Source organism: Hermetia illucens, chromosome 4 (genome assembly GCF_905115235.1).
Source record: "Hermetia illucens chromosome 4, iHerIll2.2.curated.20191125, whole genome shotgun sequence".
Lineage (NCBI taxonomy): Eukaryota > Metazoa > Arthropoda > Insecta > Diptera > Stratiomyidae > Hermetia > Hermetia illucens.
Window position 1 is genome coordinate 101051482 of NC_051852.1, and position 24857 is coordinate 101076338.

Consider the following 24857-nt stretch of genomic DNA (forward strand, 5'->3'; position numbering starts at 1 on the left):
TTGACATTTGTACCAGGATTCTAGTGCTCCAGCGATGTTGCATATGCATAAAAAGCTAATCAACATTGACAAATGCTTCTTTTGCACAACTTGTTGACGTTGCTTTTGTTTACAAGACAAATCAATGATTTTTGTTTGCATGTGAACATTCAAGCGTTATTCGAGACCGATTTTGCCTAATAATAAACACTCATTTCCTAAGATGCTAACGTCCAAAGTAGGGAAAGTTGGTAAAGTGTTGATTTGTGGGATGAAAGGAGTCGGAAAGACAGCATTGCTGGAGCAACTTATTCATGGTCATATTACTCCCGAATCGGTAAATTTGCGGTAGCTGTGGTGATGCAAACAAGCAATGAATCTATTTTTGTTCTATTCAACAGGAAATCCATTCAACGATTGAGGATATTTATGTTGCCAGTGTTGATACAGGAAGGGGATCGCGGGAGACACTGAGAATTTACGATACAGCAGGATTGCAGGTATGTGCGATTGGGTGCCCAAAGGAAAAATGAACGCCCAAAAGGGCGAATGGAACAAAATCCAGAATCCAAATGAAAGCGCCAAACCTTTTGGCTTTACTTTGCTTGGGTGCCTCAATGTCCGAGAAGAATTTACTTGGAGAAGTAGTTCGTATTGGCGTGTTACGGAGGCTTGCCAATTTATGCACCATATGTGAAACTGTATCTGATATTATCCGCATTATGAAGTATTTCTTCCACCTCATAAAACGCCCGTAATTGAGAATAAGGAGAATTCCATTACGTCTTTGTCGAACTCATCAAGTTTCTGCTTCGAGCGCAATAAGTTACTGATTTTTCATTGCTTGCTTTAACTTCTACTTATGTGACCGTCGGAATGGTAAATTCCTATTTAAGACAGCCAGAAGATTCATAAAACTCAGGTGTAAGGAACTTTGTGATACACTGGATCAGATACACTGGTTTCATCTCCTGTTTGATTTTTTCTGAGTGGCGTATTTGTCGATGTATTTTGTAGAGATAGTAGGGTTTGTCTATTAGGCGCCGATTATAGCCGCTCAGAAAAGTTGGCATTGTCATCACAATACATAGAACGCATCTTGTGCGCCGACCAGAGTGTCAGGCAAACGCCCTCCGATGGCATGATCCAGACGGATATTGACGAAAGTTTGGAGTTTTTGGGTAACAATGGATTTCACTTTCCATGTGCTACTTCCATACAGCAACACAGAAAGAATAGTGTTCTTTCTGCACAGTACAATCTCAACTTGATCTTTGTGTTGAGATAATTACATTTCCAGACTTTAGACAGGGCAGCGAAAACGGATCTAGCACTGTTAATGATTCGCGCAACATCTAGCTCGATGCCACCATCGGCAAATACCACGCTTCCCAGATATATAAATTGATCGACGCTTTAGATGCTCTGCCCATTAATGCAGATATGGAGAGTGCGATACCCCATTAGACTGAGAACCTTGGTTTTGCTCGTGTTTATTTTTAGTCCAACTCTACTTGCGCCAAGGTCCAAGTCGAAATGTAATAATCCATCCAACTCCTCCACGTCCTTCGGACAAGGCAGCATGAAGAACGTCAACGATAACAAGAAGAAACAATATCCGTGACAGGGTGCAACACCGGCAGATTCGCATTTGAACTTCAAAATCACACTTTGCACCATCATATGATGCTCTGATAATAGCTATTAGTTTCTCTGGAATGTCTCTCCTGTGTAGAGCACAGGACGGCAAGGAGCACGTAGGTACCCCTCCAATTGTCAAATTCAAAACGGGTCTCCTTTGGGAGCTTCATGATCATTCCCTTTTTCCACTCTCTGGAAAAGGTCTCGGATTCCCAAGATTTCTATACGAGTGGAAGCAGCGAGTCGGTAGTAACTGCAGGTGCAGCGGTAAATAACTCTGTGGAGAAACCGTCAAGCCCACCGGCTTTACTTCGTTTGAGTGCATTGATGGCCGAAATGATTTTTGTTCTGCTTGGAGGAACAATCCATATCCTCATTTTACGGTGAGTAGTTGTTTCATCCACAAGAGAAGGCTCGCCAGAAGTAATACAGTTAAGAACCACGGTGAAGTGTTCTTTCCACATATTCAGTTGTTCATCATTGTGAATGAGAAGTCGACTGTTGACATCCTTCACAGGACCATCGAACGAGCTCTTTTGTGATGCAGTATACATTCCTAAAATCATTATGACTGCGGCGCCGAAAAAAGAGCACTTTTAATAGTGGGTCATCGATATTCTCAGGTGGGTTACTCAGTATAATTGCCTTTCGATCAGTTAGGCCATACAAGTAGTCGATGTTGAACTTAGTGGACCGCAGCTCTCCAACTCTGTAGGAAGTAGCGGAAGCAAGCGAACGTAAGCGATCATCAGATGGTGATCCCTTTCGAACCCGATGTCAGCGCCTCTCTTGTTACGCACTTCCAACAAACAACTACAAAATCTACTACTGCTCGCGAAGTGGTCGATTTGATTGCTCGTACGACGTCGGTCAGTTGAAACCCGAATGGCCTTATGGGAGGCTCTGTGCTCGAACTATTTGCCACCAAAGACAAGGCGAAAGAAGTTGCAGAAATCCCATTTCCCATCACATCCGAGCAAGGTGTTGTCAGATCCTACCTTGGCATTCCGATCACCCATCACGATCACAATTTCACCTTTAGGAAGCCTCCCCTAAACTGCGTTTAATTGCTCGTAGAAAGCTCCACTATATCGGAATTCTCCGTTGGTGCGTAGCATTGTACAATTGTGAAGCAACCCGACACCGGATTCGCGTCTGCTACCACTTTTGAATTGAATCTTTTCTTATTCACGGTTTGTATGCAACTAATTACAATTTCCCTTGTTAATTCAAATATTATCCCGCAGCGATAATGTACAGGTGTGCGTTTAAATAGTTCGTTCCCCACATAAATGTTGCATTTTAGGCAAATTTGATACCCTAGACGGTATTCGATCGCCGTAAAAATCTCCAAATTCGTCTTTGGAGTATGGAATTAGATCGAGTGATTGTATGTATGTCGGTAGAATTAGGAAATATTACTCTGGGAATTGAGGGATGTGCGCTTCTTGACTTTATGGGGTGAGTTATGAGTAAGTGCTGACTTGAAGAGTGTATCTATTGGGGCCGAGATAGGAATGTGTTAAGTTCTATATAACTCCAGACACCCGGACTTTTATAAATTTATTCAAAAAATAAATCTATTGTTTTTCAAGACTTTGTAATTTCTGAATCCCAGGAAACAGAAATCACAAAATGTTAGGCAAACTGTTTGTTCTGAAATTAATTTAGATGCATTTTAAGCTGAGTTTTAAGTTTTCAATACGAAATTTTCCTCATAGTGCTTTAGGCGAAGTGAAAATAATGCTTATTTTTTTGAGTTAACTCAGCTAAGTGAATGAGTCAAAATGAGTTAACTCATCGAAAAGGGTCATACTTCCCATTACTAATCGTTATAATTGCTGCACTATGTGATATCCCCCTTTTTATATATGGGACAGATAATGCCTCGTTGCCGATCATCACATTGATTCGCTGTCCCACATTTTGAGCATCAGTCCGTGTAGTGTTGGTTGTGTCCATATATAACCAATTCAGCTCCTATGGACTTTTAAATGATTTTGCAAACCGATGAATTGCACGGACTGTTTCTTCCATGGTTGGTGGCGGCAGCATTTGCCTGTCGTCTCCAGTTGGCAGGACCTCCAATTTACCGATATTTTGGTTGCTGAGCAGTTCATCAAAGTACTCAACGCCCCCCGCTCTAATATGCCCATTTCCTCTTTATCACAGTAGGAAGACCATCGGGGTGTATACCTATAAGATTTCATTCTGCTGACATGTTGGTAAAACAACGCGCATCGCGCCTGATGCGGTTGCTCCCTGAACTTCTCGAGTTCACAGGCTTATTGGTTCTCTCAGACTTTCTTTTTTCTGTCTTGTGAAGTCGCTTCTCCACGAGTTCATGATAGCTCTCTGCGGCCAAGAGTGCAGCATTGCCCGGTATGCAGTCGGGCCGAAATTTTTTGCGACTGAGGCCAAGTATGTTTGTGGCCGTGTCAATGATAACGCTCTTCACGTGGTTGTGAAGATCACTTGTTAATGCTTCATGACATCTGTTAATTGCGGTTATTGCGGCATCCATTTCTCCCGCTTTGTTGTGGATGGCTTCAATGTTCACTCTCACCTGATTCTCAGAGTGCATTCAAGATGGTGTTGTTATTTGAGTCCGGAACACTATGCCAACGAGATAATGCCCCCTTATATGTTCTGACATTCATCAAGACTGAGAGGTGGCGGCATTCAATCGACACAACGGAAGTCACACGACGTCTGAATTCCTGTTCTTCAAATGATAGTCAGTTTTTGGTCATAGTTACTTCTTCCGTTTCCCAAAATTTACGTAATGTGTCAGCCAGTGTCCTTAAGTCACTGTTGGAGTCTGTCATGCAAGACGGATTCACTTGCAGACGCGTTGTGCAGACCCAGAGTTGGTTGCTGTGCCTTGAATACATTATGAGAACTATGGATCACTTCCACTATTTAAGATTGATGGTAGTTGTCGTCACTGATCATAAACGCTTCAAAAATTTAACTACGTCACTGGTCACAGAATTCAATAGTTAATATTTTTCTGTATTGTTCAGTTTATCGGTCCCATGAACTCCCCCCATGAGCCACTCAAAATATTCCTTGAACTGGCTGCAATTTTCGATTGATTTGAATTTGGTTTAACTAAAAAGCTATATTCATACTTATCAGCATGTAGAGTGCCCAACACGGACCCAGTCGGACACAACATAGGCAAAAGTTATTCGTCTTTATCAGTATGTAACGTGTCCAACACGGGGCGTGTCAGACACAATAATATTCACTATGTAAATATTCATATTTAAAAGCAATAAGCGTAGCCTATCCAGCACGGAGCGTGTGAAACACAGCTAGGTACATCACAGTGGGCCTTTGTGGTAGTGCTTGGTTTTTGCATCAATGATTCATCACTTTGAAAACTAAATCCATGGAAAATTAGCGAAACAAACGTACTTTCGCCCGAATATTAACTTACTCTGTTTGAACCTCGGCGTCTTCTCAAGTCGATTGAACAGGCGAAGTACTTTCTACTTCGCTTTGACAACTTGCAATCTCTTCCTGCCTTTAATGCAATTATCCGAAATTAAATTTGGATTTATTTTATTAGGGGATTTGTGGAGTGCTAAGCCCATCATCAATTTGCATGGACTGCCTTTAGTGCAGAGCAACTTGCTGTGCCACTTATATGCGCAGAGCCCTCGTTCATGGACCACATCCCAATGAAAACAAAAGAGAAAAGGCTTAACGGTTCCTTCCAAAAACGAACTGCATGAAAAATTTCTGCAAGGAGACCGTCAAGACCGACGGTTTTACTCTGAAAATTTCGCTTTCGCTTGGAGGAACAAGCTCTATCCGCGTGCTACAGTGGGTTGGCATACTATTCACAACTTTGGGTTTTCAACGGATGTTATATGGTTGAGAATGGGGGTGAAGTGCTCCTTCCGTCTTTTCAGCTGTTTTTCATCGTGAATGAGAAGCTTACCGTTATCGTGCCTTGCGGCACCATCGAAAGCTTACGGCAACCTGCAAGTTTTTTCGTGATGAGGTATACAGTAGAGCAATCGTTGCTATTTGTGACAGCTTCTACTTCCCTGACCAATACAATAGCAGAATTGCTACTTCATACTTTATCATAGTAACGAAACTCCAATGCATTGTGTCCAACCCCCGCTCGCAGCGATCGACAGATATCCCAACTGCTTAAGCTTATCGATTACGAAAATTTTGTAACGTCCGTTTGGGACGTGGCCGAAAATTTCACTCGCACAGGAGAGGTTTATTATATGATATTTGTTTTTTTTTCATTAAAATTTTATTTTAGGGTAAGATTCAGAAATCATATCATTATTCTATAATCTTATCGCAGGGCAAAGCACAACTACCGCGTCACTATCTCTACTTCCCCGATGGATACATCCTTGTTTACGATCCGACCGATACATCTAGTCTAGACATGCTTGCAGATATCAAGGCTGACATCGATAAAAACAAAGAAAAGAAAGAAGTTTGTATTATTGTCCTGGCTAATATGCGATCGAAAGCCGCTACGAAGAAACCCGAATCTCCAGTGACTTCACCAGTAGCTACTAATCAACCGGATCCTGTAGAAGTCGTTCTGAGTCGTGCCAATAACTGGTGTGCTCGTGAACGGATAAAACACTACACAGTAAATGCGATGGAGCGAGCATCTCTCTATGAACCATTCATAAGTCTAACTGCACGTCTGCATCCTCCACAAACAAAAAGCGCGTTTCCGCAATTACGTCAAGTTATGCAAAAAAGTCAGAAAAGTGATAGTTAGGAATTCCAATATTGAAGATACTAAACAATATGTACTTAATTACGTATCATTTTATTCCTAAACATTTTACTCAAACAAATATAAATTATTGTGCATTATTCATTTATCAAATGTACTTAAAACTATATTTAATCGCTTATTAATACGCATTAATATAATACGAATTATTTAAATTGTCTTTCGAATTTGTGATCCACTTGTACTTTTTATTTTCCAATCTATTAACCACTACCAACCAAAATTCTGTACAAGCAATTACACGCTAATATTTTCCGTACACCATGCTGCTGTTTTCCAAGTTCAAAGAAACTGGCTTTTCATCCAACTATTATGGATTATTCGACTTAACGACTTTAGCGAGGAAAAGGAATACTTTCGTTTTGCCAAGTGTTGTAATCCTCATCTGATCTTTAAAGGAGTTTCAATATTCTCGTCATATTTTGTGGAGTTTACGTTTTAAATCCCTTTGTAATAAAATGATTTGAGTTTCATAAATAAAATATGTGTGATGCAATATTTCTGCTGTGTGCTTTTCAAGCTCACTATCAAATCAACAGTGCCGAGGATCCGAAGTTCTAAGCTTATCTTTAAAAGATATATAAGTCGGCCCATCATAGATTGTGCTTTTAAAATTCCTGTGGGGTTTCATAAGCGGCTTATGAAGTTTTAATAATGCTCGTTGTGATGATTTGGTAATACTTTACCGGATTTGTTTCACTGCTAACAAGATTGTTTCTAATTAGGAATTCAGTTGGTTTTCTAAGACTACAGAGTTTAAAGAGGCTCATTTACAGATTACCAGTGCACCAAAGTTCCCAGATATGATTGGAAAAAGTCTGCAGTTCTCTGTGAAGCTGGTTATTTTTCAAACCAAGACGCCGCTGTAATTGTACGCAGAATTCTGGATTGCGCCTGTTCCAATAGCTCTATATTAGATATGCTCACAGAACTCCATAACTGGATCCTATATGTCCCAATTTAAGAATAGAGTGCTTGTTTAAAAGCCAGAGTAAAGTTCTTGCTCTGGTCATCTGTCCGTCCAAATGCCTTTTCCCAGGTATCCCAGGTATTTGGCCCGACTAGATCACCAAGAAGAGCTTCCGGATTATAGTGGGAATATTCACTGGTCATTCGCAGGGAAACATTTTGGATGTGTTTATATGTACTTATGCATATGCTAATAAAGCCCTGGGGTAGTTCCTAATTCAGATAGATATATTTGCACATTAAACCAGGGGTATTTAGTATACGTACTGTATTTGTCATATGTAAGCTTTTGTGCACGAAGTAAATCGGAAATATGTGTACGATCAATTTATATATGTGCATGTATAAATACAGTATTCGGTAATAGGCAATATTTGTTTATTTAGAGAGCATAATTTTTACGTCTGCAATATGTACGTATGACTTGTAGTTTGAATATGAGGAAATATTTCGGGTTTTTAACGATATACGAGTGTGCGTAGAAAGTTTCTCACAAAGATGAACACAAAACCTTAATACCCGAAGCACCAACTTCCGGTATTCCGACTTGTTTCCCGTTGTATTTGTTCTTGGGGTTTCAGGCAGGAATAGGTTAGGAAATGTGTTCTGAGAAGCAGATGTACAATATTCTCCTCATTCTCGATAAATGTACCATCTTCCTTCACCAGACAGATAGAATATATTGCCGTCTTTCACTCCAGGCTAACCTGAATGCTCCTATAGTTTGTTCAATCTCTTCACAGAATTCCGTAGAGCTGTTTCGTTTTGTTTCCTTAATCGCGTTCCTACACTTTATTTGTGCATTTTTGTACCTTGGCTAGTATCCGCCATTTCAGCCATGGAGAAGCACCTTGGTCTCGCATAATTAAGCCAGTCTGTCAACTAATTCCGGTGGGATTCGGGTGTCGTTTCCTGAGAAGTTCTGTTCGGGCCTGTCCTTTCAACCTCTAAAGTGTCCTGGGCTTCTTCAGGCATCTCGATGGGGCTTCCACCCAATGTATCCTCCGAAATATCTCTCTATGGTTTCCCCCTGCGCACATGCTGTCAAACCTGTAATTCAGGCTCCTACTTTTGACCTACACGGAATTATCTCCTGGCTGAGTCCGGATTTGAGAGCATTCTCCTCTCATATTGTAATCTACGCTGCTCCCTTTTTTCTTGACTCCGTTGTTGCCGAATACGCAAAAATTCCACCGTGCTAGAAGTTAGTTTTTTGACGAAAATTTGACATATTTAACAGAGCGCCCGTGCAACGAGTCATATTAGTTTTCATGTAGCCAGCTCTTGGACTATAAGAAAATAAATAAATAAATAATTAAGATTAAAGTATTTAAAGGACAAGCTATAATGCAAGTAAGTGAGACTAAGATTCACTAAGGAAAACGACAACTAGTCCTCGATATATCGATATATGGGAAACAAAAAATCCTTTTCAGCTCTGTTGGGTTTGAGTTTTGCTGTCCTCTAGTTTTAGGAATAATATAGAGGCAAGTGATAAAATAATTTTGAAAACGGCAAATACCGAGTGCAAATTTATGGGTAATATTGTAGCCACATTATTATTACCTCTATCTCATCAACCAATGGAAATTTCCCCCTAAAAAAAATATTTTCAGAAATGTTCGAACCTGACAAACCGCATAATATTGTAAGGATCAGGATGTTTTCTGTAAGATTCAATTAAAATAAAAGGCAAAGCAGTAATCCTTCTGAAAATTTTATTTTCTTTTTATGCAAGCAAGTTACCATTTGAGCTCGGACTAGCTTTATGCACATCAATTCAATGGACTCTGTCCACGTATATAAATACATACAAAAATACTTTTAGTGTGTTGTCAGGTAACATAGCGCCTATTCACAGTTTACACGGAATCCAAAATACTTAGAATAAATTAAAAATAGTTTTTGAAGCATGTACAAATCCTTATCCTACATTAAAAAAACTCCATAAACTCAAGCTTGTTTTTTGTCATGGAGGTAAAATATGCTGATCTTTTATTGTGTATGTATTTTCACTAAAGGTTCTACCATTTCAGAAGATATTTCAATTTCCTCAAGTGGATTGGTGTCCCAAAAATAAAATCCCATAGCGGACTGCTAATGCCAAATCCGAGTTGATGATGCACGAAGTGATGTTGGTAATGATACCTCTTCATTTGGTACAAGTGCCAAAGGCGTGGATTGCCGTAATGTAAGTAATAATGAATCATATCGTAGGCAAGATACCCCAGTAGACCGCCAGCAAGTAATACTCGCGGGTAAGTTGCAATAACAGATATCGGTGCATAAATTATCATGGCTATAATGAGAGCAGGAAATGGAGGGAAGACTAGCCGATATGGGTCGAAAGGCGTCTGAAAGGAAATTTTTGATAAATTTAAAATTCATCATGTTTACCATTGTAATAACTTACCTTATGATGAAGACCATGCATCAAAAAATGAAACGTACACAGCCATCGACCTGCATTTCTGGTCTCCACGTGGAACACCCATCGGTGAAGCGAGTACTCCAGAAGTGTCCAAATAAAGGCTCCTATGATTGTATTTATGGCTTTGGTTTGAAACTAGCAGAAATCAGTAGGTGAGTTGAAAAAAACAATTGCAAACTTATGGTAGCTTACATCTGCTGTTTCGTTGTAGAGTATATATAAAATAACTGGAACCCAGAATGATGGCACCACCCACCATGGTGTTTTTGTTAGAATTTCTAAATACCACGGGCCGAATAATCTCAATGGTCTGTCTACTGGTTTATTCACCCAGTCTGAATACTTATCTTTGAGACTGCCAATCTGCGCTAACATAGGTTTGGACCAATCCACAAGGTGCTGAAACGAAACAAAAATTCTAAATGAGCTGAATTGTTTGTAATTAAGGGAATCATATCTTTATATGAAATGTTACGTGGACTCCCATAAACAGTTCCAAATTTTTCATCCTCATACGCCCTTTTGATCGTATTATTTAAAACCACTCTCCCCTCTTTTCCTTTCTTCGTGGGACCACCTCCATAATGTATTATAAAAAGAGGTGGAGATAGCTTACCTAAGGCTCCTTTCCTGTACTGACGACTACCGCCAGTATCAAAGTTATGGAAAATCAAAATTGTCATTTTTATGTGAATTTATTGCGCGCCAAGAGGTCATATGATGTCGTGTCAAATTGAAGTTGAAAGTCTAACATATTAAAAGTTCTAATATACAATATATGGTGAAAGTTTTCTGACAAGCTCTAAATTATTTAGCTTGACATTCTTAGTTATTTCTAAATCTTTCACACCCATGATTAGAACAAGAATAATAAATATAACGAGTCTGGAAACCGGAAGCGGAAGCGTGAAGACGGTTCACGTGTAAAAGGTTTTCCTATGTGAGGAATGATAAGTACATGACAGTTCCGTGTGTACATAGTTAAAAATTCAATTGCCCTCTATATTTTTACCCAAATAATTTGATCTGAAAAGCACTTTTTTGATAGCAGTCAACCTCATATGCTTCACACTAGGAGTTCAATATTATCAACAAATATAGAGAAGGCAACCTATAATAGATACAAAGAAGTCGAAATACCGAAAGTTGGTGCTTCAGGTATAAAGGTTTTGTTTTCATATTTATGAGAAACTTCCTACGCACATTTTTATATTCGAATATGGCTAAAAACCCAAAATATGTCTCCATATTGTTTTCAAACTAAAAGATATACGTGCCGTATTACAGACGTAAATATTATGCTCTTTGTTTTCACACTTATGGTATAATTATCTACTGTATTCACCTAAAATTAGACGAATACATTTAATTTTGGAAATTTGTTAGCTCTTTTCCAATGAGAAACACGGCAGAAATCGGTAACGCTCTGTTGAAAAGCCTCCAAAACTGCCAAATTCAAAATGTATGGACAAATTAAGGTGCATGCAGTAGATTCATATAATAACTAAAGAAATATTTTTATTTTTACTATTCTGTTACCTTGCGCCATTAAGTTTTTTTTCTTTTTTTTTTGTATCTATGAAATTTTCATAGCCTATTACTTGTACGACGTTGAGTGCGATGATGGTGGAATTGAAGCACAATCTGACTGTGTGGATGCTCTATACTTCACCAAGGGGTGAACAGGGAACACTAAGAATATTAGTTATCAGGGATTGTCTTCAATCTGGACGCAGTACAGTACAGTAAGCCATACCACTCAAATTTCTCGAATGCAATAATTTGTAATTATGATAGGCGTGACAACTTGAGTACCGGCTCCAATTTTTTTGACTTTCCAAAAGTTACAGAACTTTTTTAACCTACGCTTTTGGTAAGGCATTTAGAAGTTCTGATAATTCCCATGAGTCTTTGATTGAAGTTTACCCATCATATTCTTGTCCTCAATTTCTCCTATCTAAGGTCGAAAATCACAACCGATAACAGCTCCGATGATGAAATCCGCGCACGGTTGTTGTCAGCCAACGGAGCCTATTTCAGCTTACAAAAACTGTTCCGCTCGAAACGTCTCACCATAGGGTCAAAGCTCTTACTGTACAAGACTTATGATCTTGCCAGTCCTCATGTATTCCTTGGAAACTTGGGTTTTTAGTAAGAAAAATTGCGAACTCTTGGCCGCGTTCGAGAGAAGAATCCTCCGAAGAATTTTTGGCCCCCTACATGAGAATGGACGATTCCGTAGCCTACACACGATACCATGACCGTCAGGTTGTGGATAAAATCCGGCTCAATAGGTTACGGTGGGCGGGTCATTTAATCCGTATGGATGAGGATGATCCCGCCCGGAAAGTCTATAAGGGCAATATCTATGGTAGAAAAAGAAGACGAGGCAGACCTTGCCTAAAATGGAGCGATGGCGTAGGCCAGGACGACAGACAGCTTTTAGGGATATCGAATTGGTGGACCTCGGCGCAAAACCGGGATATCTGGAGTTCCTTATTAAGGCAGTCCTAGACCGGATACCGGTTGTTGCCCCGTTGATGATGATGATTCTTGTCCTCACCGATTAACTAACTTGTAAAAATATCCGCTGTCATCTATGACCACTTGTTTTTCGTATCATCGACGGGTTGGTAAATTATCCGTTGAAAACAATGAGATTTGTTATTGGAGACTTCAACTTGTTTGACCCAGCTACATTGGTTCTAATCAGCTTTCTTTGCTATGCTTTCTGTCATCTTCCATCTCCTTAAAAGGAGTAAAGCACTAAAAAACATACCATTATACTGATCATATTCTTCTCCTCAACCAACCGTCTATAATGGCCTATTTATAGAAAAGATTCAACAGTTGAGGTGCGCGCCGGCCTCGTATCAAGCCGCTAGCCATGGAAGCGGCAGTAGAGTGCGTCGGTGGAGGCGAATTCACCACGGCAATGCAGGCGTGGTTCATGCCTCGATGTGCCGCCGCAAAATCATTCGAAGCTTTAATAAAAACACTGATTATTATCCATGTTATTCAATTTGGCGAAAAGTTAAAAAAGATTGCTATCATCGAAAAATTTTATAGAGTTACAGTAACTTGTGCAGAAAGTAATCTTCAGGATGTATTAAAAAATACTGCTCAGCGACTGCTTTTGATAGATATCATCCACCCCTTAGTTGGTGAAAAAAATAACAAATTTATTTTAATGTACAAGCGGGGTAGTGGTGGATTGCAGCAAACAAGATTTAAGCGGAGCGATTTTAGAATCTATATCAAGCGTCACAAAATGAGCAGTGAAAAATTCGCATCCTTTTGTTCAGACACAAGTAAATTGTATGTGGAACTATATCCTTGGCATCCAATGGCGCCTACTCTCCATATAATATTACTAAACCCATTGTGATTGAAAAAGCTTTGTTACTCATTGGTATGATGTCGGAAGAGGCTGCTGAGGCTTGCACTTGAAAAGGACAAAACCTTGCTTTTGCCCACTAAAGCGCAGAGTGAAAAAGTAGATGATGATGTTGTTGAAGACCTCGTAAAAGAATCTTCGGATGCACTGTAGTTATCGCCATCGAAATAATAATAATAATTGTATTGGAATATGATTTTTTCTTATTTAAAATTTTTTTCTTGTAAAATACAGTTTTTTCTTATTTAAAATGGAAAATAAACAAATTTTCGTAAAAACTGTCATTTTATTTGAGAGCTTTGTATCTTTCTTTGTTGTATTTGCCTCAATACAATTATTTGTAGTTATAAGTTATTTTAGATCAGAAAATAATTTTGTCCGGAATTTTGGGACAAACACCCCTATGTGCGGCGTATTATTTTTGTAAAAATAACAAAAATGTAAAATAAGTAATTAATATACAAATACAAAGATTTATTTAAACGTGCACAAATTATATATCAGTCATGCATCTGCAACAAAGGTAATGTTTTATTGAATAGCATTAGAAATGCCATCAATACATCTCTACTGCTCCTTAGTGATAAATGAGGAAACTTTCGAAGAGCTCATACTTGAATTTTATTTTTACAATTAAACAGCAGCAATGCAACCATGAGTAGCTTTTCCATGGGAGTCTGGTTTGAAGCAATAAGTTTTCTGGATACACAGCCATCCATACTCTTGTATGTGCGACCAGGCAAAAATGAACTATTAATTAATGTCTTTTATGTTTTTATGTAACATATGAAAAGATTATTTGCATTATACCCGGCAAACAAATCTATTCAAATTTATCATTTAACCGACATCTTCTTATTTCAGTACGCACCCTAATTTATGTCTCAGCATTGAACGAATACAAATTTGATAAGAAAACGATTTGTTTACTTTCCGTCAAGTTGTATTGTTTATGGACTACTTGTGACGAATGTGCATTCTTTGCTCAATAAAGTTTACTTCTGTGCCTTAATTTTGACCAATGTAATTTCGATTTGCAATCTGTGATGTCAATCAAAAACCTACCCACCCTAAAGGGAGTGTTTCCATTGCCGAGTAAGTTCCAAATCATTCAATCTGAGATCTACATTCCCATTTGTAACCGATTCGTTGTAGAGCCACCTCCAAAACGTGATTTTATCAGGGAAAATAAGCAAAAGTTAAGAGCCGTGCAGAGATTTTCATGTCCACGGGGAGAAAATAGTGAACAAGATGAATTTGGTACAAGGCGCTCGCATGTGCGGCAGCCACAAGCGCCGGTGCGTTCGCGTTCGATACCTGCTCATCGCATCCCCTCAGGATGTTCTTGCGCCTCGAAGCAGACAGAAAGCTCAATGGCTAGTGTGCAACCTCCATCCCGGAGAAGATCTGTGAATTGTGATAAAAGCATTCAAACTGATGATATTGACGACGAAGCATTCCTTGCTGATGCCTTGAGACGGTGAGTCCCAGAACGATTTGCTTGGGGAATGATCTTCTAACGTTTTCTGTTCGGACAGGTGCTCGACTAGAAACCAAAGGGACCACGGAGACCTAGGAAACGGGAACTTTATTAGCGACACCATTGATGATATTCCTCATCTCGAGGTAAGAATATGAAGACAGAGCTTTCGCTTCTCGTGTCATATCCACCTTTACGATTTGTTTGGTATCACAACGTGTTAGATCCTTTGAAAGTTTAATAACAATTCAAAACTACTTGCTTTCTTCCAATTCAGCGCATGACCCTATCCTACGAAAACAACCTGAACGTAGACTTATCGCAAATAAACGATGACAATCATTTGTCGGAAACGCAGGAGCCCATTTTACGTAAATCGCACTCAAGGCACGATTTGGACGAGAAGCTTCTCGACGACGGCAATAATAACAAAGGCCAACAAAGGATCTCCAACCGATCAGATCTACGAAGTGAGTTCACGTTTCTCCAGCACATTTCGTTCTTTTGCTGAGACTAATATTTGGGCATGTACCCCTTTCCAGGTCGTAGGGAAATCCGAATTCCAAAATATCTCGAACGTGAAAAACGCGAGAAAGAATTACAGCGAATACGTGAAATGGAGAAAGACCCCAACTGCCCCGCCGGACACTATGTCCTCAGCGAGGATGATCGGAAAGCTGCGCTTACAGCAGCTGAAAATAGTAAGTGGTCATTTGTCTTGTTTTTATTCGCTTGCTAAGTCTCCATTTTCAGAATTCCGACAGCTTGTCAACGAGCTCAATCGGATGCCGATGAGTGGGGAAACACTGCGAATACGTAACAGAAAAATGGAAATTGAAAAGGCTTTGATCGATTTGGAGAACACAATACGAAACTTCTCTAAATCGAAGGTGTACGTGAAAGACGAGAAATGAGTGTTTTATGTCTATTTGGGTTTTATTGCTCTAGAGTTTTAATGGAAATATAAAATTGTTTTATCGCACTTCACACCCTTGTTACCTTAAGTGAGAACTTTTTATTTGAGTCTGCTAAGTGACAAATAACAGAATAAAGAGCAAAAACTTTCAAATCTAACATTAAACCCTAGATGCTGCTCAAGAGCATGCATTGACTTCTAATTTGGTGACTGGTGGGGACATCGCCAGGAAGAGAAAGCAATATGTGGGCTATTCGTGAGACCGCTAGGCAGTTATTGGTTTTTACTTGCAGCTTGCGTTCAGATATGGTGACTACTTTGGCAGGCGTACCGGTGAGTAGAGAAGATTTCGTTCTTTCTCATTAGTTCTTAAAATTATTCATGTGGACGCCGCTAAAAGAGCATTGTTTAGTTTATGGCTAATGTCTATAATAAAACCGTCGTCGACCTTGCATTTTTTCACAAAACATCTTGCGATGAAGCAACGCAACTGAAATTATACCTGTTTAAATAATCCCTACTTCTTCTTTGTGGCCTGTGAGTTTGGGCCTAAAAATATACTCTAAAGTCTAATCTGCTTGCCGTAAAAAAACACTGAACGGGGTAGGTCACTACTCCATCCCCAACTTGCAAATTTCGAGACTCGGATAGGGACTGACCTTACGTCGAACACCCATTGTTATCGAAAACCGACAATGATTGGTTCCTGGAATGCCCGCACGTTCCTCGGCAACGCTAGCGAGGGCCCTCCAAATGCTCGCTGGACATTCTGAGCTTAAGCGGAGTAATCCCTCTTGTTACACTTATGGTAATGTGCTTTTGTACACTGGAAAGTCAAGTGGTGCGAGACGCGAATCCGGTGTCGAGTTGCTTCTAACGGCTACCGCAATTCGCACTCTCTTCACCTGGAAGCCGGTTTCTGACAGACTTCCAAGTGCAAGATTCCGGTCTAGGTTAAGGAGCATCGCAATTGTACAATGCTATACACCAACGGAGAGTTTCTGATAAGGTAGAGAAGGATGCTTTCTACGAACAATTAAACGCAGTTCAGGGGAGGTGATAGGTGATTTGAATGACAACGTGGGATCTGACAACACCTTGCTCGAATATGTGATGGGGACCATAATGTCGGGAGGTTCATAAATTTCTACCACTTCCACCGCCTCCTCATTGTTGGCACATTCCATAGGGTCAGTTAGGTTTCAACTGACCGATACTGTACGAGTAATCGGAGTGACGACTTTACAATTAGTAGCATATTTAAAAGCTGCCTCCTGGGCATGTGTGACAAGAGGGGTACTGACATCGGCCTCAAAAAAATCACCATCGGATAATCGCTTACGTCCGCTTGTGTGCTGCGTTCACCGGGGAACTGCGAGTGTGACAATTGGAAGGATTTCTGCGTGCTCCCTGCCGTCGCAAAGATAATAGCTAAAATCATCTTGGAAAGTATCAAAAAACCGTTTAAACGCGTGGCTGCTGGAGAGAAGGCAAGTTTCCGCTCCAGATCCCCTGCAGTGACCACATCAACACCCTACATATCATTTTGGAACAGTGCGCGGAATTTGGATCTTCGTTTTATCTGCTGTCGATTTCAAAAAAGCTTTCGACAGTGTGAACAGGGAGTCTATCTGGTGTGATCTGCGCAGGAGGGGCATTCCGGAGTAACGAATGATTATTATCAGAACGACATATGATGGCGCGAAATGTCACGTGCCGCATCGAGATAAAATCTCAGAGGAATTTGAAATTCCAAGCGGAATTCACCTGGGCTGCATCTTTTCACCGAAATAATTTCTTTTTGTTATTGTTGACTTTCTTCATGTTGCATTCTTTTCACAAACACCTCGACTACGCGGATGACATCTATTTGCCCTCTCGCCCAACTCAGTAGAAACAAATTTGTTTTCACCGCCTTGCCTAAAATCTGGAAAAGCAATTATCTCAACACCAAGGTCAATCATGTGTTCTGTGCTCATGTCCCTCCTGTGTTGCTATATGGGAATAGCACATGCAAAATGACTCTTCACTGTCACTGGAAAGCTTCAAGTGTTTCAAGTGGACGGCTGTCTGCGACATATCATCGGCGTACGCTGGCTTGAAACTATTTCAAACGGAGAATTTGCTCGGCGCACAGGCCGCAGGCGGTGTGATTGGAAGGCGGAAGTGGCAGTGGATAGATCACACATTAAGAAGGGACGCCAATTCCATTGCGGGCTATGTCATGCAGTAGAATCCATTCTCCCAAGATGGCCGGTGCAGGTGGTGAGCCTTTGCCATCTGAAGTCAGCGACTGCTAATTGGTACGAGAATATGCCGCCTTTGAGAGTCGCCATCGGGCCGCAGACGATACCCCTCGAGGGACTGCCAAGCTCCACTTCGCCAATCCGTTAATTCGCCTCTACGCTCCTATTGCCAGAGGAAGGTAGCGAGCCCCCCAGGTTGTTCAGCGCGTTCTTGCACTCCCCTAACAACCTGGAGGATGCTTCAGGTTCTATTATACTTTATGCTCAGCGTCTCCTACCACACAATAGAACAGTACGTTAAGATGGTACGAACCACAGTTGTGTACATCCAGAGGACGACTCTGGGTCGAAGACCCCATTTCTTCGCATAGTACCTCTTGCAGACGTAAAATGCTACACATGCCTTCTTTAACCGTCAGTTCTATGTCCAATCTCCAATTTAACTTAGGATCTAGGATCACACCTAAATACTTTATACTAGCGGATTGATTCAAAGTTTGTTCATTTAGCCACCGGAATTGGCATTCGGCTATCCTTGTCTTGGTGGTAAATAGCATCAGCTTCGGTTTGGTTGGATTTATGTTGGGTTTGCGTCTTTCGACATACACGCACACTTTGCCTACGTCTCCACCTTCATTCCACTCTTGTCCAATATATATAGTATTTCGTCCTTCATTATTACCTGGAGCACCGGAGAGATGTCGTCCCTAAGCTCACAGATCTGGTGAAGTGGCAATTTCCCAGATCAGATTGGATTATTCCGATTCTTAGCAATGCGCAAGACAACCCTCCAATCTTAGTTTGGTTAGAGGTTCCTTAATGGATAAAAACGCAACACCGTGTCCATCGCTAGCAGTATTTTTAATTTCGCATATATCGATATTTCGGGAACAACTTGTTCTCTTCCTCAGTGTGGGTGTTATCCTTGATGGTCTTGGTACAAACGTTGTTGACTGCTCCCTTTGTATTCAGGTAGGCAGCTGGGATGTAGTGCAGCGATAGTGGATATCCAGAACGCGCTCTAGGATCTTTCAAACGGCAGATTCGTCGAAAGGCCTTTGGGAACTCATGGCCGCTTTCACTAAAAAAAAACCACGGGCGCCCATCTCCAGGAATGCGGTACGTATCCGAAAAAATGCAACTTTGGTAAATGAACTACACGGTCATTAACACGACTGTCGAGAGGGTACCGTTTGTACTCCGGGCTAGAATTTAATTTCTACGACTCTACATAAGATCAATATTCCCTTTATGCAGGCGCACATAACATTATCTTTCTCGCAGTTCGCCATGGTAGCCTAGTTAAAGGGTGTCTCGACCACACTCAAAGTTCCAATTTGTATCTTCATTTCTTATGTTTATTGATAAATCAAGGGCATCTAGAACTGTGGCCGACTAGAAGGAAACGAATTTGTTTTGGTGATAACCGAGTATTCTTTTATCGAACGTGATTTTGTGCCGTCAAGACAGGAAACAATTCCGCTAAATCATTGCCGGATTGCTGATTCATTCGATATTAAACCTGTCGACTCATCATCTCAAGGGGCAAATAGCTTACTCTCAAAGCTCTTTTCCATATCCAATAAACTTTCTATAATCAAAGAAAATATTTAATTCGAATTGTAGATCTTATCTCTACTAGATAAGCGGTAATATTCTAAAGTGGTGTTTTATCGTATTTTGGTAAACATTCGATGACTTGCATATCGAGCAGCGTTTCGTCTATTCAAACTTTACAATAACTATTGCCAACTATATACAATCTAGATATTAGACTTTTTAAGACGGACTCAGGCAGCTGCACGCTACCTACGTTATCAGGGGCTGGAAATCCAATAGTCGAGTATTTATGACTACTTTTCAACTCCAAGCACAAACTCAAAGGCTCGAAGCTGTCCTAAATCTACCTACCCATTTATTTGGAGGTGAAACAGAAAACCGCTAACGACACATTTATATGATAGCATTGGCGCGTGGGCAAGCCCCTAATACGGTAATGCGTCGATCTGAAAATCCCTTGGCTCTGATGCCTGCTAATCATATGGTTTTCAGATTTGTCTTCGAGAAGAGATATTTTATCGTGGGTTAAATGGTCTCGAATTTCTTGGGACTACAAACTTAATAATATTCACCGGCGAGACACCCATGGAAGACGGATCGGGATTAGGGATTTTCTCGGAAAACCCGAGTATTATCAAAGTGAATATAGACTCGAAATAGTTAATTGAAAGACGTCTACGTCTAGTCTACTAGTTAGTTGAGTCCGAGTATCAAAGAACATTGTAAATCAAAGCTAACTTCACATCTTTGCAAGGAAAATAATTGTTATTGCTAAGCACGTTTTGTTTTTAAGTCCTAGAAAAACATATATTTTGCATTATTATACTGTTCTAAAGTGCTTAAAAGTGTGTTTAAAATATTTTTCAATATATAGTAGAGTATCTCTAGTGCTTTGTCTGTCCCGAAAACCACAGCGAACAAACAAAGAAAGGAATAAATTTTTAGTACATATCCCCGGTGGAAATACATGCTCTTTTATTGCCATCAGAAGAAAGTTTTCAAGAAAATTGGGGAGGGGTCGCATAATTCGCATCTGGTCTGACATTCAAGCAGCGTTATCTGCACAAAATAGCAACAATATATCAAGCCAGTTGGTATGGAGTTGCCACCAGTTGCCCCTGAAACTTAGCCGACTGAACGAAAACATTGTTGAGGCAGCTCCTAAAGTCGTTTAGATAGGACGCTTTGAACCACCTTCTGCATTCCCTTGATTTCGTATCTTCAGATTACCATCTATTCACTACCTGGTATACATGGGTGGAAAAAGGTTTCTGACGAACGAAGAAGTGAAGGGGGAGGTGAAAATGTGAGTGAGAGAGAGAGCTGACGGGAGTTTTTTTCGAGGTGGTGTCAAGAAATTTATCCTCCGCCTCACCATCTAGGTCGGAATGGATAGCGACTATGTTGAAAAATAACATACATACGTACAAATGTATCCAAGTAGTTTTTTTAAATAATTGAAAGGTTTTTTGAAACCTACACGAATCGAGTGCACTTTCTTTACAAGCCTGGTATTTTGAACAGTAGATGAGACTATCTTCATTTTCTCCCATCCCCAACGTTAACTAACAGGAGTGCAATAAAACCCAGTGCATAACAATTGCACTAGAGAAGATGTTATGTATCTCTGATTTCCTATGGAATTATTTTAAAGCGGAACATCATTAAATTTCAGGGACCACTTAATTATACTTCCGTCGAACCTCATCTGGATAATATTCTCGAAAATTTCTGTTATTCTTTCTGGAACAAACGAATTCAACCCCTGTGGAGACTGAACATCATCTGCTCATTCGTTGCACTCTACTCCTTCAAAATCTGCAAGTTCTAAGATTTATCGTCTTCGAAACTCAACGAACTTTCCATAGAATTCAAAGGAACTTCCGGAACTGCTTATGAAAACGCCACTCAGCTACTGTAAGACCATTTCCTCTACTTTACTTTTCTGCATTACTCAAACACATGCAACAGAGGGTCTAAATTTTTCTTCACCAAATATAATCATGTGCGATATGAAATTAGAGGTCTTATCATAGTTAGTACTTTCCGAAGCCGATATTAGTTTTGACATTGGTTGCAAAAAGTAGAAGGCCGGAAGTCCGTAAAAGTGTGAGTTACTTCGAAGACCTGTTCTTGTTCCACTAAACTAACAATAATAATAACCTTTGGCGCAACAATCCATATTGGATCAAGGTCTTGAAGTATGGTAGAGCACTTCCTTCAATACCGTAACGATACACTACAATACACTGTAGGAGGCATTTGATTTGACTCAGGTACTCATTCACAGCTCAGTCGACTGGTATCCGACTTCCAGTCACGATAACAAATCCCTCTGCCAGTGTGATTTGAACCGCGACCTTTTAATACGACAGCCCATTACTCCAACCACTTGAACCATCCGGACACAGTTTCTCAGAAACTCCCCAACCCAAATATCTGAAAAGAAATATTTTGGTCGACACGCATGGTACTTAGGTCTCAAAATACTCTCCATATCGATTGCAGCCCATATCCCATTCGATTTCAACATATGATTCATCACGTTTGCCGTAGTGAAGTACTCCCCAGCTTCAGCTTCCAATGCAGCTTTTTTTAACTGCGAACCTCGGGCATTAAAATAGCACTTGTTCTGCGTCCTCTGCAATGCTCGGGCATATTGGACAATATGGTGACTTGTCATGCCCAAATCGATAAGTTGCGTATCAGCTCAAAACTTGCGCTAGGTCCCTTCATCAGTGCTAGAAGCCTTATAGAAAGGTGTAGCATTGTTGGTGGTTCCCGAAATATGGGTATTTGCAAGATTAATAATTAGTACTACCGAAAAGAAAGGGCGAGTCCTAATTATTTCAAATAATTTAATCGCTAGAAACACCGCGAGATTACACTTAGAATTTAAATCCTTCAATTGAATCGTAGTACAGCAGCTTATCAATTAAAAAGTCGCCAATAACTCGCACCAGGCACTTCGGCCCTCCTAATTTAGGGCCTCTAGTATTTTGCTCCATCTTGCAGAATTGAAGACATTCTGCTCGTCAAGTGTTATCAATGCACAGCACTTGTCCTCTTCGAGAGCGGCTTTGGCTATGTTAGTGTCCAAGTTAATCGCATCGGTCGTAGACCTTTTCTTTCGGAATCCGAACTGGTTTTCAGAGATACTTCCTTCCTTTTCGTCAACCGGAAGTAATCGGTTGTAGATTATTCGTTCAAATAATTTGTAAGTATTATTTAGAAGGCATATCAGTCTGTCGAAAAAAGGTTTGTCTGGCTTGTTGATGAGAATCACCAAAGTTTTGTGCCCCCCACGCCCTTAGTTTCCCCATAGATCTAATTGAGTTAATTTATGAGCTGCTCTCATTGCAGTGCTTCAAATAAACAAATCCAAAGGCTGTAAATTGAGTAATGCACTTAGAGGTGCACCAGATGCCGTGCTCATGGCACCGGTAATACTCAGACACACAGTTCTCGACAGTGTGGCTAGTTTACGGCAAAAACTCTTTGGTTTCACCTTAACCCACCACATTCTGGATGTATAAGCGAACATCGGCCTAATGATAGCAACATTTATCCACATTACTATCTGAGGCATAAGTCCTCATGTCGAGGCAAAGATCCGCTTACACAGCTTATAAGCTGTGAGACCTTGTTTTATCGTTACCTCTACATGTTTGTTCCAAAGAAGCTTTTTGTCTATAATAACTTCCATATATTTGGCTTCTTCGAAGATATTAAGGGTTGTATGTCTCATCTTTGGAAGGCAGACTCTTCAGTTTCCTCCTTTTTTTGCAAATAATGACATTGTGTTTCTTTTTTAAGGTGGCTGGACCGATTGTTACGAAAACGTGATCTGTTCCCTTTACATGCAGCAAGTGGCGCCATTTTGTATTAAGTTTAAGGGGGACCCCCATACATGGGAATGGAGGGTGCAAAATTTTTTTTTCTTAAAATGTGGCCATGTGGTGTATCAAATGAAAGGGTTCAATTAGTACTTTTCGAAACTGGTTCCATATTTGATATCGGAGGAAACATAGGGGAGTGAGGGCTCAAAATATGTGCATCAAAAAGTATAACAGGTCTCGTTCTCAGAACCTATCCAACCGAAAAATCTGAAAAAATCACAGTAGTCCATCTCTACGAAATCTAGGCCTCAAAATGCATCCGGTTTCCAATATTTGCACAAATAAAGTTAATAATAGTATATTTCCATATTTTAGAAATTTTACCGGCAACCCCCCTTAAGTCCATATCAAAAGTACATATCATAATATTAACATATACATACATATCATATTATTAACAAAGTTATAGCGGATGAAACCTTGCCATTTTTTGTGAATTTTGTGCATCCTACAGCGTGCATGACGTCGTCATCACATATCAATTCGTCAATACCACAACGAAGTGAGTTTATATGAATGGTGTCGTAAGGAATTATTTTGTTTTAGTTTTTTAGTCATTTGTATATGAATATCAATTACTCCAAACAGGCATGTGTGAATGTATGTAGGTATATAGTACATGCGTGCTAATGAAGTTTGCGGGTAGTATCTAATTCAGATAGATACTATTGTACATTAAACCAGCCGTATTTAATATACGTACTATATATGCACATATTTATGCTTTTTGCGCAAGTGTGAGTGAATCGGAAATATGGGCACGATTTATATACGTGCATATATATGTCCAGTATTCGGAAATAGGCAGTTGATTTGTTTAGGGTGAGAATCATTTCTATGTCTGTAATATGTACGTATTACTTGTAGTTTAGAAAATTATGAAGGATTATGTTGGATTTGGAGCTATATACGGATAGAAAAATGTGCGTTTAAGTTTCTTTCAAAGATGAACACAAAACCTTTATACCCGAAGCTGGAGCTTCCGCCAAACGCCCCTTCAATATCCACGAACATCCCCATCGCGTACTCGCTTTTCAGCCTTTCGTTCTGTATCTTTGAAACCAAAGGGTAAAGAGCAGACTCACATTACTTTCCACGCTGGTAAGCATATTAATTCAGAAATAATTTTGCGCTTTCGACTCTTCACACTTACATAGTTGATTATTATGTTAGTAAAAAACTGTAATTATACAACAATTTTATAATTTGTAATGAATATATAAAGATTAAAATTTTCCAGCACTATATGAAGTAAAGGTCTTTTCCACTTTTTTTGCGCAAGTTTTCCGTTTTAAGGTTTTGTGTAAAACTTGTTTCCATACATACAAAAGGAGGTATTTTTCACTAAATATAGTCATGTGGAGGATCAAATGAAAGGTCTCGATTAGTACTTTTCAAAGCTGGTCTCAGTTGTGACATTTAATGCACAAGGGGGAAGGTCGGGTATTGAAAAGTGGTCATTTCTTTCACGGGCCCATTTCTAAAACTCACCCATGCGCAACCGGAAAAATTTGAAGAAGCTGCTTTTATATGGATATTCGTCTAAGTAC

The 24857-nt window shown here is 39.9% G+C and overlaps 3 protein-coding genes across 3 annotated transcripts in view; 2 read left to right on the top strand and 1 right to left on the bottom strand.

Moving 5' to 3' along the window:
- Positions 1–26: 26 nt before the first annotated feature.
- LOC119653589 (NF-kappa-B inhibitor-interacting Ras-like protein) lies at positions 27–6564 on the top strand. The gene is made up of 3 exons (XM_038058339.1): positions 27–316; positions 381–479; positions 5957–6564. Exons 1-3 carry the CDS (start codon positions 203–205, stop codon positions 6389–6391), a joined length of 648 nt encoding a protein of 215 aa, XP_037914267.1. The 5' UTR covers positions 27–202; the 3' UTR covers positions 6392–6564.
- A 2515-nt stretch (positions 6565–9079) lies between these two features.
- LOC119653587 (dihydroceramide fatty acyl 2-hydroxylase FAH2) overlaps positions 9080–24857 on the bottom strand; it is a 42268-nt gene continuing 26490 nt past the window's right edge. Inside the window, exons 3-5 of the mRNA XM_038058336.1 lie at positions 10002–10208; positions 9792–9944; positions 9080–9732 (exon numbers count right to left, since the gene is read on the bottom strand). Coding sequence (XP_037914264.1) covers positions 9403–9732; positions 9792–9944; positions 10002–10208 — 690 coding nt within the window. The 3' untranslated portion in view covers positions 9080–9402. The remainder of the gene's footprint in view (positions 9733–9791; positions 9945–10001; positions 10209–24857) is intronic.
- Positions 14168–15673, top strand: LOC119653588. Its single transcript, XM_038058338.1, has 6 exons — positions 14168–14301; positions 14362–14686; positions 14745–14832; positions 14964–15156; positions 15229–15387; positions 15440–15673. The coding sequence occupies exons 1-6, from the start codon at positions 14253–14255 to the stop codon at positions 15598–15600; spliced, it is 975 nt and encodes a 324-aa protein (XP_037914266.1). The 5' UTR covers positions 14168–14252; the 3' UTR covers positions 15601–15673.

Excerpts from the sequence above, each read along its gene's own strand:
- LOC119653588 (XM_038058338.1), top strand. The coding sequence starts at position 14,253 with ATGTCAATCAAAAACCTACCCACCCTAAAGGGAGTGTTTCCATTGCCG. Across the intron at positions 14,302-14,361 it reads GGGAGTGTTTCCATTGCCGA|AGCCACCTCCAAAACGTGAT; the intron begins GTAAGTTCCAAA and ends GATTCGTTGTAG. Across the intron at positions 15,388-15,439 it reads GCTTACAGCAGCTGAAAATA|AATTCCGACAGCTTGTCAAC; the intron begins GTAAGTGGTCAT and ends CTCCATTTTCAG.
- LOC119653589 (XM_038058339.1), top strand. The coding sequence starts at position 203 with ATGCTAACGTCCAAAGTAGGGAAAGTTGGTAAAGTGTTGATTTGTGGG. Across the intron at positions 317-380 it reads GTCATATTACTCCCGAATCG|GAAATCCATTCAACGATTGA; the intron begins GTAAATTTGCGG and ends TCTATTCAACAG. Across the intron at positions 480-5,956 it reads ACGATACAGCAGGATTGCAG|GGCAAAGCACAACTACCGCG; the intron begins GTATGTGCGATT and ends ATCTTATCGCAG.